The following is a 14,391-nucleotide window of genomic DNA, read 5'->3' as shown; positions in this document are numbered from 1 at the left end:
TTAAAGCTACAAAGTGTCTAGAAGAAAACATAAGAGAAAAGTCTAGTGATTTTGTGGGGTTTGGCAAAGATATTTTTAAAAAACACTTTTTTAAATTGGACTTCATTAAATATATTTTTTAGAATTTCTGTTTAAAAGACACTGTTATGAAACTTAGGTATACTTGCTGGGGCCTGCCGGGCATTTGGGTTGTCATAGAAAATATTCGAAAATATTTCTGACAGTGTACTTGTATTTACACCACATAAAGAACTTTTGTAATCCAAAAAGGCAAACAATTTAAAAGTGGAAAAAAGATTTGAACAGTCATTTTATGAAAGAAGATATTAAAAAGACAAACATGTGAAAATGTATTCAGTATCGTTAATCCTTAAGGAAATGCAAATTGTGAAATGATAATAAGATAAGTCCAGTAGCCACTAGAGTGGCTAAATTTGAAAAGACGGACCATGCCAAGCACTGGTGCAGACACGAAAGAACTGGAACTCGCAGACCCTGCTACATGGAATGTGAAACGGTGTAACCACTTGGGAAACAGTTTACAGATTTTTAAAAGGTTAAAATACAGCTACCATTTAACCCAGCTGTTCAATTATTCAGATACTTGTTTATCCAAGAAGAATAAGTGTATGCCCATTAGAAAACTGGAAACAGCCCAAATGCCCATCAGATGAATGGATAAACCAAGGATGGTATATCCACACAAGGAATAGTACTTAGCAACAAAAAGGAAGAGCTCTTGCTACATATGCAACAATGTGGATGAATGTCAAATATGCTGCGTGAAAGGAGACTTAAAAAGTACAGTTTGTATAATTCTATTTATGTAAAATTCCTGAAAATGACAGGAAGCAGACGAATTGTTGCCTGGAAACAGATGAGGAGAGAAGGGCGAATTAAAAAGCAGCAGGAGGAAGCTTCTGCGGGAAATGGATATGCTTATTATGCTAATTGCAATGGTCTCATGAGCATACACGTGTATCAGACTGAAAAGTTTAAATATGTACGGTTTATTTACATCAAGTATGCCTCGAATCTATAGACCAACAAAAAGGAGAAGCAGGCAAAGGAAGAAGAGGAAAAAGGAGGAGGAAGAAAGAAGGAGCTGACAGGAGGAAAGGAAGGGAGGGGGGAGGAGGAGCAAGGGGGCAGCAGCAGCAACGGACTATAATTCCGGTGAAAGAGTTTAAGACTGGAGGAGGAATCGACTCAAACCAGGAAGGAAAGTTAACAGTCTCTTAAGACAACCGAATCACTACAAATGTCATCTCTTCCCATATCTTCAGGAGGGTCGGCAGCCTAGTCTAGTTGGCAGGGCATGTATCGCATTCCATGTGCATCATTAGTCACTCATTTAATGTTTTTTGAGCACCACTTTGTGCCAGGCACTGTTTTAAGCCCTGAGAAGATGGTGGTAAAGAAGACAGACAAGGGGACTGCACTCATGGTGCTTACCTTCTCCTCAGAGGAGGCGAGCAATGAGGAAATAAAGGAAGCGAAGGTACAATGAGGAAATAAAGGAAGCAAGGTAATCCCCTTGATCGATGTGTTAAAAAAAGAAATACAATTGGATAAAGTGTTGAGACTTACTGGGGGAGGAGAGTGGGTAGTTAATTTATATTTTGATCCAAGGAAGACAGTTCAGAGGATTAATTATAAAGCTGAGCAGTGAATGACAAAGACAATAACAGATAGTAACTAGGGGCTGAGAATTCTAAAGTAGAGCAATTACAGATGCCCTTAGGTGGGAGAGAACTAGGCATGTTTAATAAACAGGAGGCCGGAAGTGGGAGACAATGGTGTAGGAGAGAGATGGAACGGTGGATAGGGACTGGAGCACCTGTGGCCTTGTGTAAGCCACGTTAGAAACGTGAATTTTATCCATACAGTGAGAAGCCACTGGAGAAACGAGCAGGGAAGTGACATGATGTGATTTATATTTTTAAAGGATTCTTCTGCCCAATACATGGAGCTTAGTTGAAGTACAGGGAGAAGAATCAAAACAGGGAGACCAATTAGAAACTAGAATGCTATAAAAATTGGTCGGAAGTGACTTTGGGATTTTATTTTGGAGGCCCGACCATCAAGATTTGCTGGTAGTTTGTTGTTGGAGGTAAGGTAAAGGGAAGAATGAAGAATGACTTCTAAGTTTTCGAATACTCAGATGGCAAGAAGTACAGCTTGTGGAGCTCAGAAAGACTGGGGGAGGAACATGGTGAGTGTGTAAAGGAACTGTGCTTTTCTAAACATGTGTAGTTGAGATATGAATAGAAACATCGAATGGGCACTTGAAATATCAGAACTGGGGATAAATACTGAGATTCATCAGCAGTTGTGTTTTTCAGCGTACTTCCCTCTTTTGTCTCTGCCAGGAAAAGGATAGACTGGGTCTGCTTGTTTAGCATAGTGCGTCCTTCCCAAAATCATAAGTTTGTCAAGGAGAATGGTCATACTAGGCAGAAAAAAAAGTCGGAGGATGGCCTGCAGAGCTGTCTTGGTGGCAGTTAGATACGTACAGACGATACAGAGCATGGAGGAAATAAGGGTGCCTCCAAAGTAGTGCCATCAGTTAATTTTGTGAAAATTGGGACGTAGTAATTTGAATTTCAGTCCCAATTCTTCATCCTTGTGTATATCCAGACATGTATCATTACAATGACCTCCCACAGTAGGTGGGCATAGATCTACCCCCTGACTGTGAGTTTCATCATGTGACCAGCTATGATGTTAGTAGATGTTATTCAAACAGAAGCTTGAAAAGCTCTTCAATAATTGGGCTTCCATTCTTCTGTATCTGCTATCATTACAAGAAGGACACATCTGGCCTGGCCCACTGGAGGATGAGGTGCATTTGAAGCAAAGCCAAGACACCCCAGCTGGCCTAGTTGGCCCAACTAAATCAGCTTACAGCCAGCTTACAGCCAGCCAAACCCCAGACATTTGAGCAAATTTAACCAAGGTCAGCATCTAGCCAACTTCAGCTGCTCTCAGTCATGTGAGCAATAAGCACTTATTTTTGTATGTCACTAAGGTTTTGTGGTTCTGACAGTACATAATTGATACAAGGAAGAACAGGGTGGGATGGGGGGAGGAATAGTCTGTTTCGGGCATGATCAGTTTGATACGGCCAGCAGCAGCTGGGTGTGCGGCTCAACAGCCGCTTTATATTCTGTGACTCGTCAGCACATATATAGCTCAAGATGTATGTGTGGATAACATTGCCCAAGGAGTATGTATAGAACAAGGGTAGGAAGTCATGGTGACTGCACCCTGAGGAAGACCTGCATTTGAAGGAACCATTGTGATTGAGAAGGAATGCTCAGAGACATCTTGGGAGAACTAGGAAAGAGTGGTGGTGTGAAAACGAAGTTTTAAAAACGGGGTACTTGGTAGAACTGCCAAATGCCCAAGAGGTAAGGTAGACATCTTTATTTATACTCATTTTACAAATGAGGAAACTGAGATTGGATAGGGTAATTAAGTTTTCTGTGGTCATACCAACTAGTAAATAGAACTAAGGGCATAAAACCTGTCTTGATTTTTTTTTAACTCAAATCTTGATCATGTATATCATACTGCCTTTCTTCAGTGTGCACTTCCTATGCCCGTAAATATATTATTAATATGATTGTAAAGTATCTTTTACACATAAAATGTTAAGATAAATGACAAAATTTTAATATTTATAATTACACGAACAATAAAAAATAAGAAATATATAACTCTGAGCTCCTATTGAGATTATGACATAATCTTCTTATGTTATTGTATGTTTCCTTCTATTGTACATCAATTTTTCTATATCTGATAAATATATATTTTTTATGTTGTGATTTGCCTACATGCACTATGGGTCAAAAAATAACTTTCCTCTCATGTTGAATATCATGTCGAATTAATAATAATAGTGTTGAAATATTTTACAGAATGAACTTCATGAACTGGAAAAACAGATAGCATCTGTCTCTGAAGAAACTAAAGAAACAGAAAGGCAAATTCATCAGCAAGATGCTACCATAGAGAATGGCAAACTTCGGTGTGAAAACCTGGAAACACAAGTCAAATCCTTACATACAGAAAATGTAAAGCTTAAATTTGACATAGAAACAGCCCAAGAAGATTTCGAGGAACACATGATAAGATATAATGAATACTATGCAAAAATAAAAGCGCATAAAGATAGTTTGGGGGAGGAAGAATGCAAACAGTCATTTATGATTGAGCTCCATGAAAAACGAGATCTTGTTAAAAAACTGAAGACAATGAAAGAGGAACTTCGGCAGGATCTCCAAAATCCAGAAGGAAACCGGATGAAGCAAGTACAGGTTTGATACAGGACTTATTCAAACTTTTTCTTCTTTTTTTTTTTGCAAGTACACTTTTATAAGTAATAAATTTATCATTAACTTAATAAAATACCCACTGCTGCTCTAAATAGATTCAGAAACTATTATCACAACTTAAAAAATCTGGGATAAGTACATGAGTTATGTAACAACTATGCTAAATGTGCAAATGCATAAAGAAAACATCCCCATATCTTCTGTGGATTAAGAAAAATACATAGTCACACAAAGTCACAGTGAACAATTAATCCATTTGTTACAGAAAGTGTGACTCAAAAATGTTGAAACTTTACCTTCTAAGCTAATCTATGTCAATTTAGTATGCTTAATGCTGTTAGGTAAAGAATATGAATTAAGCATCTTTCTATTTCTTTTACTATTCTCTGAAGACAGTGAGAGATACAAACTTAAAATATCATTTTGCTAGAGAATTAAAAAGTATTCTTTACACTGTTGTTGGGGAATTGCCACTTAAACTACCACTATCCTTTATGTTTTATTTTCATTTGAATTTCAGTTCTACATTTTCAAGTCTAAGGTTTCTTTGTTTGTTTGTTTGGATAATTGTTTTTTTATTATTTGTACCATAGAAGTAATATTCAAATCCTATTCATCAAAATTAAATATGATGGCTAGTTTTTTAAAGTTATAGAAACACTGAAAATCTAGGATTTCTCCTGATAATTAATTGTTTGACTTGTATGTTTTAAATTTTATAAACATGCAGGATGATATTACAATGCTAAAGAATAAAATTATAACTATAAAAGAATCTATCATTGAAAAAACTTGTTTTCTTGAGGAAGAAAAAAAGACACATGAAAAATTAAGAAAAGAAATCGAGGTAAGTCTTAATTATCTGGATTTCACTTTTTATGCGATCGTTTCTTAAACTTATGCTATATTCATAGTTTCCACAGTTTACTTCCAAACAACTAGAGAACAAAAACTACAAAAAGCATTAGATAAGTACAAATCATTAATAGATAACTAGAGATAACGCCCCTGTTCAAAGACATTCAAATACAAATGTGTTTAGACAAAGTAAGCACTCACTCCTCTTTAAGTCTGGCCTGGAATTCTTCCAGGTCTCATTCCACCAACAACCTGGTACCCAATTAATGGCTAGAAAGCAGAGGCTTTTGGGTCATAAAAAGATGACCATTCTTAGATAGACACTAGAGACTTCTCAAAGTAAAGTAAAAGACAATGAATTCATTGGTGTTCTACAGCCTTGTAACTTCGTATTTGCAATTATGGAATCCGGTTAAAAAACACTGATATGCAAAACTGAAAGCGAGACTAAATTTGGGGCACCACTGATAGACTTCTGTAGTCATTATTATCTAGTCGAATGGGAATGAAAATGGAAGAGAATATGTTGTTAAGGGAAGATAAATAATTTCCACCCTTAAGACATTAATTTGGAGAATAAAAAGATTCATGTCTTTAACTTGCGTGTGACTAATTTAACACAATAAAAAAGCATCTGATGAACTTGAAGATGAAAACCCTTTCTTTAAGAAGCACCGTGATATTCTTATATTTTACTAGTAATAGAAATAAACGGGTTTGTTTCTTTTTTGCTCTTCTATACATCAAGATTTATTATTAAACTATAAGTAGTAAGACAGTATATAAATGGCATGGAAATAGAAAAAATGATTAATGAAATAAAAATAATCAAGAGATTGGTACAAACAAAATATATTAGCCTTATAAATAAAATAAAGAAAATGAAATAAGATTGTCATAACACATTTCTAGGAGTACTGAAGACAATATAGGGAACAAACTTAACCATTTGAGTAGAATTATTCCTTTTAAAAGAAACACATACAAACTGCATAATTAAATATTTGGATATATCATTACATTTTTCAAGTATTGAAATGCACCAAAACAACAGAGAAGATTCATTTTAAGAGAAGGTATTTGAAACACATTTATGACTAAAAGATTAGAAAATGTCAAACAAGCCAGCAGAACATTGGGTAAATGGTATGAAAATTCTTTTTTTTTTTTGAAATATGAATATCCAAAAAAAAATGGAAAACATAACTAATTTTATTAACAATAAGGGATCGACCATGAGGTCCCATATTTATCCTGTCAGGTTGTCAATATTACAATTGGTAAGATGTGGAGCACCTGAGCTCTAATATAATATTAATATGAGTATAAATTGGTAAAAGTATTTTGGAAAGGAATTTGAGATTTTCTAATAATTTTATGCTAATATACTTTATTGAGATATAATTGTCATAAGAGTAAGTGAACAGATTGTAGGGGTTTAGCTTGATTAATTCTGACTAATCTATACGTACACCCACATTATCATCCCCTAGACCAAGATATCAAACTTCTCCATCATGACCGAGAAGTTCTCATGTGCCCCTTTCCTCAGGCTACCACTATTTTGATTTTTAAAAAGAGATCTTTTTAGATATAATTTACATACCATACAATTCATGTATTAAAGCGCATAATGATTTTTGATACATTCACAGATAATTTGTAACCATCACCACAGTCAATTTTACATATGTTTAACCACCTCAAAGAGAAACTCCATACCCTTTAGCTAAGACCTCTCTATTTTTCTATTGCAGTTACCCGTAATTTTGCTCTACCTTATTTTTCTCTTCCTTCATGCTGTCCTAAGATTTCTTTTGTCATTTCCTTTCTCTTTAGAAAGCTTCTGAATTCATTCTTTTAGGATAGGTCTGCTGGTGACAAAATCTTTTAGTTAATTTAATCTGAAAATCTTCATTTTCTCTCCGTTCCTGAAGGATGTTTTTGCTGCATATAGAATTCTAAGTTGACAGTGCTTTCTACAGATGAAAAATGCAGCGCCCCTTCTTTCTGGCCTCCAGGATTTCTAACGAGACACCCTCTGATATTAAAATTGTTTTTCTCCCTATAGATAAGGTGTTTGTTTCCTGCTGCTTTCATGATTCACTCTGTCTTTACTTTTCACAAGTTTTGCAGTGATGTGTTTCAGCATGAATCTTTAGATTTATTCTATTTGGAATACTCTCAGATTCTTGATTCTGTAGTTTTTGTCTTTTGGCAAATTTGGGAAACTTTTGGCTCTTATTTTAATACTTTTTCAACTCTATTCTCTTACTTCTCCACTGTCAGGACACTGATGTTGCAAACGATAGATCTTTTTTTTTGTTTTAGTCTCGCAGGTCCCTGTGGCTCTATTCATTTCTTTTTTCAGTCTATTTTTCTCTCTGTTTAGCTTGAGTGATTTCTAGTATTCTAACTTTCATTCACTGATTCATTTCTCTTTCCCACATTCTGCTGTTGAACCTCTTTCTTGGTCTGATGAGTGATTTTCTTTGAAATCTGGACATGGTGGGTATATTTTTAAGATTCTGGATTATAGTTATTTCTGGGTGGTGGTGGATATTCAGATTTCCTACTCAGTCTCCATTGATACTCATGAGGGCCGAAGAACTTCTTGTTACTGCTGGCCAGGGCAGAAATTCTGGCTGTCCACTAGGCCTCTGATGATAACCCTCTGGCTGGGAGGGGCAGGGGCACCTTGTCAGTTCCCCTATGTGGCCTCGAGTGATGCCATGTAGATGTGGGCTTGTTACTACCTAGTGGTGTTGAAAATCCTGTCTCTCTACTAGGTCTCCTCTGACATTCTCTCAGTGCGAAGGAGAAGGATGCCTCATCACCAGCAGGTGGGGGCGGAAGTCCAGGCTTCCCAAGTGGGCTCCACTGTCACAACAATGTGGGTTTTCTACTACCCAGTATAGATGCAGACTCCGGGCTCCCTAACTGCCCTTCTCTGATGTCACTCCCACAGGGGAATCGGAGCACCTTGTTAGAGCTTAGCAATGATGGAAATTTAGACTTTTCACTCATATGGATAAATTGTGAACAATACAGAATGTAGCAATATATTTTATATAATGTTGTTTCCAAAAAAGGTTAGCAGCCATTTGCTTTACAAAAACTGTCTCATTTTATTTATGTATTTATTCATTAATTCATCAACACATATTTTGAGTTCATGCTATGTACTAATTACTCTTTTAGGCTTGGATGATAGAGCAGTGAATAAAATAAATGGATAAAAGTCCATGTCCTTATGGAACTTGGGTTCTAGTTGGAGAGAGACATAAACAAGATGTAAAAGTAAGATATGTAGCTCTAGCTGTGGCTGGTGATCTAGAGTCCCACTTAGGGGACGCTATTCTGATCCATTGTGTATGCATTTCATAGCCTAACTATTGAAGAATAATTTTAAAAGTAGGCTAATATGCAACCAACCAAATTTATTGATTAGTGAGAAATTTGTTATTTTATTTCGATTAATATATTCTATTAACATGAATATAAGCATATTTAGTCATAGTCTCCTTATGAATATATTCTATTGTCTATATCAATGCACATATATATATAGTAGACATATATAATATATATATCAGTGGACGTATATCCTCTTGAATATATTTGATGCATTAAAAATCTTTCAAATATAGCTTTAAAAAAATTTTTTTTAAATAAAGTTTTTATTAAAATATAGCTAACATACAATAGTTTATTAGTTTCAATAATTTTTCAACAATTACATAGCTGAAGAAGTGGTCACCATGAAATGTTCAGCAGCCATCTGACTCTGTACAGTTACCACAATATTATTGACTATATTCCCTATACTGTTCATTACGGCTCCATGATTTATTTGTTTATACCTGGAAATTTGAACTTCTTGTTCCCCTTTACCTTTTTCCCTCCTTTAAAAACATTTTAATTACAGTTGAAATTCAATATTAGATTACTTTCAGGTGTACTCATAGTGGTTAGGTATTTATCTAATTTATGAAGTGATCCTCCTGACTAGTCTAGTACCCACCTGGCACTATATGTAGTTATTACTGTATTGTTGACTACATTACCTATTCTTTACTTTACATCCCTGTGGCTGTTTTGATAACTCGAAATTTAAACTTCTTACTCCCTTTCACCTTTTTTACCCACCCCTCCAATTCCCCTCTCATCTGGTGACCATCAGTTTGTTCTCTGTATCTATGATTTTGTTTGTTTTGTTTATTCATTTAAATTGTTTTTTAGATTCCATGTATAAGTGAAATCATATGGTATTTGCCTTTCTCTGTCTGACTTATTTCACTTAGCATAATACCTTCCAGCTCCATCCATGTTGTTGCAGATGGTAGGATTTCATTCTTTTTATGGCTAATACTCCGCTGTATATATGTATGTCCTCTTTATCCAGCCATCTATTGATGGATACTTAGGGTGCTTTTATATCTTGGCTATTATAAATAATGCTGTAATAAACGGAGGGGTGCACATATCTTTTTGAATTAGTGTTTTGGATTTCTTCGGATAAATACCCAGAAGTGGAATTGCTGAGTTAAAGGTAGTTCTAGTTTTAATTTTTTGAGGAACCTTCATACTGTTTTTCATAGTGGCTGTACCAGTTTACAGCACCACCAACAGTGCATGGAAGTTCCTTTTTTCCCACATCCTCGCCAACCCTTGTTGTTTGTTAAGATTTATTAATGATAGCCATTCTGACAGGTGTGAGGTGACATCTCATTGCGGTTTTAATTTTCATTTATCTGATGCTTACTGACATTGAGCATCTTTTCATATGTCTATTGGTCATCTGTATGTCTTCTTTGGAGAAATGTCTATTCAGATCCTCTGTCCATTTTTTAATTGGATTGTTAGTTTTGGGGGCATTAAGTTGTCCGGGTTCTTTATAGATTTTGGATATTAATTCTTTATTGGATGTATCATTGGTGAATATCTTCTACTCAGTAGGTTGCTTTTTTATTTTGTTGGTGGTTTCCTTTGCTGTGCAAAAAGTTTTTAGCTTGATTTAGGCCATTTGATGTTTGTCGTTCTTGTTTGTTTGTTTCCCTTGCCCAAAGTGACACATTAGAAAAAATACTACAAAGAGCAATGTCAGGAGGTTTCCTGCATATGTTTTCTTATAGGAATTTTATAGTTTTGGGTCTTCCATTTAAGTCTTTAACCCATTTTGAGTCTATTCTTGTACATGGTGTAAGAAAGTCATCTAGTTTCATTTTTTTGCATGTGTCTGTCTAGTTTTCCCAACATTATTTATTAAATAGACTGTCTTTACCCCATTGCACATTCTTGCCTCCTTTGTCATAAAGTAATTGACCATATAGGTGTGGGTTTATTTCTGGGCTCTCTTTTCTGTTCCATTGCTTTGTGTGTCTGTTTTTATGCCAGTGCCATGCCGTTTTGATTACTATATCCTTGTGGTATAGTTTGATATCAGCTATTGCGATGCCTCCAGCTTTGTTTTTTCTCAAGATTGCTGTGGCTATTTGGGATCTTTTATAGTTCCATATAAATTTTACGATTGTTTATTCAAGTTCTGTGAAAAATGCCTAACTTCATCATTAATATTTCAGTTTATTACACATTTATTTTTAATCCTTTTAAAATCATTTTCTATTTTGCCAATATATCAGCAGGTTAGTTCACCAATTTGAATGAATTATCTGAATTTGAAGAATTACCAAAAACTAAAAACTTAAAAAGATGTGTAAAGTTTATAGCAATTTATGTGAAATGTTAGTTGACAAGTTTTCACTTCGTTTTCATAGCAGCATTTTAGAATGCTTAGAGTGTCTCTGTCCCAGTTTCCCTGCTCTATTGCTGAACTATATTTCAGTATAATTGGTTTCCTTTGTAGTCCTGTATGCTTTATTTTATGCATTTAAAAATAATATTCTAAGGAGTCCATAGTCTTCATAATTCTGTCAAAATGATCCACTGCATAATAAAGGTAAAGAAACCCCGAGCTAAGGGAGGAGCTGGGAGAGAAAGGAGGGAATTTTTGCTGGGGGAAAAAACATGGGATTCAGCATGTAGCACAATCTAGATCCCAGTCAGGACAGCTGAGGGATAGAAAGAAGGGGAGACAAGTGAGGGCTGCGCCTCAAGGCCCCAAAGACTGAGAGTCTTGTCTCCCCACATCCCTCTTAGGCTATAAACCCATTTTTGGCATCTTGGTTATTTTAATAAATTTAGCGAATTGGTGTTTTGACAAATTGATCCGTATTTGAACTGACTTAGAACCACCTTTCTAACTTTCTAGAGCACTCTCTTAGACATAGGAATGAAGAGGTAACTTCTCCAGCCCTATTATTCTATCGGTTTATTTAAAAGTAGGTATTGTTAGTCTATGGCCATGCCACCTTGAACAAGCTCGATCCTGTCTGATCTTGGAAGCTAAGCAGGGTCAGGCCTAGTTAGTACTTGGATGGGAGACCACCTAGGAAGACCAGGTGCTGTAGGCGTAAAAATAAAAAAAGAAGGGATTGTAAGATGACAAGGTCTTTGTAATCTGTGAGGTCAACCAAGGGTTGCCTCACCTAAAAAATAAAAAATAAAAATAAAAAATTTAAAAAAGTAAGTATTTTTACTACGATGCACTAAGATGGCAATGATAAAAAAGAGATAATAACAAGTATTTTCAAGGATTTGAAGAAATCGGAACCCTCACATATTGATCATGGGAATGTAAAATCAGAAAATAGTCTGGTAGTTTCCCAAATGGTTAAAGATAGAGTTACCATGTGATCCAGTAATTCCACTCCTAGATATATACCCAAGAGAAGTGAAAACATGTCCACACAAAAACTTGTACAGGAATATTCACAGCAGCATTATTCATCATAACCAGAAAATAGAAGCAACTTAAGTATTTATCAACTGATAAATAGATAAATAACATGTGGTATATCATACAATGGAATATTCTCAGCCAATAAAAGGGAAAGGGGTATTGATACATGCTAAAGCATGGATGGCCCTTAAAAACATGCCGAGTGAAGGAAACCAATTACCAGTCATAAAAGAACACATATTATATGATTCCATTTTATAAAATATCCAAAATAGGCAAATCTATATAAAGAGAAAGCAGTTTAGTGGTTGCCTCATGCCAAGGGCTAGGATGGGGGAACGGAGAGTCATTGCTTATGGGCACTGGTTCTCTTTTGGGGCTAATGATAATGTAAAACTGAGTGTGGTGATGCACAACCCTGTGAATATACCAAAATCCATTAAATCACGCACATTAAAGGATGGATTATATGGTACACGAATTATATCTCAATAAAGCTGTTAGAAAAAATGAGGCGCTCTCTGTATAGCCATACCGAAGTCATGAATTTTGACTTTTTTACTTTCCTGTGGCCTGACACCAAAACACTCGCACTTCACACTGTGCTTCATTGACTTCCAGTGTGACGTTTGTCTGCTTAAGGGCAGGGACGTGGGCCACGCGCTCAGCGGGTCTGTGTCCCAGGGCACCACTGGCGCAGATGAAACCATCGCTCCCAACCAGGAACTGCTCCATCGGCCGAAGGCGCGTCTTCGTGGGTGTTTCCCCTGGGTGCGAACCCCACACACCGTCGGTCGCTGGCTGTGAAACCTCGGTCCGATACCGAAACGCCGTGATCTTTGGTTTCTTTATACAAAAATGGAGTTAATGATATCCACATCAGAAAGTGTATGAGAATTGAATTAAATGTAAACAGTTCTCAGCACAGTAACTACCATGTAATAAGCGTCGAATAGTTATAATTACTGTTTATTATCATTATTTACAGTGAATGATTTCTAATCAAGTGTTTTCCTTTTTAGAGTAGTCAAAATACCCTTGATGGCCGTGTTCCATTTATCCTTCTCAAGCCCTGTTGATGCGTATTCTTCTTTGATAGGTACAACACAAGAGATACGGTGCAATCCTTAAGCGTTTGCATTGTCAGGTGAACAAGCTTCAATTGCATAGAAGACAATGGCAGTGGAACATTCAGCAGCTAGAAAAAACTGCAGCCGAACTAAGAAAGTGCGTTGCAATGAAAGAGTGGCCATAGGATAACGTAGAGCACAGAGGATGCCAACCAAAATTATGGGACAGAATGAGAAATCGTCCGGATTCTGTTTTTAAATTTTTATTTATTTTTATTAAAGTATAGTTGACATACAATATTATATTCATTTCAGGTGTACAACAGAGTGATTCTACATTTATATACCTTATGACGAGCATTCACTACCAGAGGTCTTAATGTCTTAATGACAGATACATTTTCTTTTTAGAGTCAGTCATTGTTAAAGTGCCTTCCAAACCTACAACTGATAGTGGTGGATAGTCGATAGGAATGCTTACAGAGGAATTGTGGATGACTTTCATGTATCATATGTGTTATACTCATGAATGCCTGTTTATAAACATGCTGCCTTCACTATTGCATGAAGTAAAAATTTAGAAGAAAAGAAACGCTTGAATTTACAATGATTTAAATTGTTAAGATATTTAAAGGGTTGTCTGTTTCTAACTTTTTATTAGAACTTGTATTTTTTTGCCTTCACAGTAGCCCATAAATATTAATATTTACAATAATATTGTTATATGTTCAATGTCTCAGATATTTTTCTTAGTTTTCTGTTTCATCCAGAAGGTAGTAATCGTTTTTCTTTGTTATTTGATAACGTATTTTTAGAGTGTTGCAAAGTATAAATTTTTTTGTTCATGTTTCTATCTGTAAATTTTTTATTACTATTCTTTGACTAAATATACAAGCTCTGTAAGGCAAACATAAAAGCTCTTAAATGAAGTGTTATCCAGTATAGTCTAACATGTATTTATTTTTCCACTGGAAGGCAAATGCTGTGACCATGGCAATAAATCAAAATTTAACTTGTCTCTTTTAAGATAAAAGTGCTTCTTCTCATGGCTCTATTGAGTCAAATTTTTAGGAGCAGAAACAAAATATTAATTATTGAATACATGTTTTTTTTTAATTTTTATTTTTTAATTACATTTGAAATTCAATATTATTTACTTTTAGGTGTACAACATAGTGGTTAGACATTTATGTAACTTAGTGCAAAGTGATCCCCCTGATAAGTCTAGTACCCATCTGGCACCATACACAGTTATTACAATATTATTAACTCTATTCCCTATGCTGTACTTTACATCCTGTGACTGTTTTGTAACTGC

The 14,391-nt window shown here is 35.5% G+C and overlaps 1 protein-coding gene and 1 pseudogene across 9 annotated transcripts in view; both read left to right on the top strand.

Annotated features, from left to right (window-relative positions):
• CCDC122 (coiled-coil domain containing 122) overlaps positions 1–14,101 on the top strand; it is a 30,729-nt gene extending 16,628 nt beyond the window's left edge. For 8 of the 9 annotated variants that reach the window (XM_036228936.1, XM_036228935.1, XM_016143879.2 and 5 more), the window contains 3 exons: positions 3,927–4,325; positions 5,074–5,190; positions 13,103–14,101. In XM_036228936.1, the coding sequence (XP_036084829.1) occupies positions 3,927–4,325; positions 5,074–5,190; positions 13,103–13,258 (672 nt within the window). In that variant the 3' untranslated portion in view covers positions 13,259–14,101. Of the gene's footprint in view, positions 1–3,088; positions 3,414–3,926; positions 4,326–5,073; positions 5,191–13,102 lie in introns of those variants that run through there. The other variant, XM_036228938.1, reaches the window with a different exon arrangement.
• Positions 11,556–11,674, top strand: LOC118609603 (annotated as a pseudogene).
• Positions 14,102–14,391: the final 290 nt, after the last annotated feature.

This window comes from Rousettus aegyptiacus, unplaced genomic scaffold, assembly GCF_014176215.1.
Source record: "Rousettus aegyptiacus isolate mRouAeg1 unplaced genomic scaffold, mRouAeg1.p scaffold_m13_p_11, whole genome shotgun sequence".
NCBI lineage: Eukaryota > Metazoa > Chordata > Mammalia > Chiroptera > Pteropodidae > Rousettus > Rousettus aegyptiacus.
Note: the sequence above shows the minus strand (reverse complement) of the source record. Positions and strands in the feature narration are given on the sequence as shown.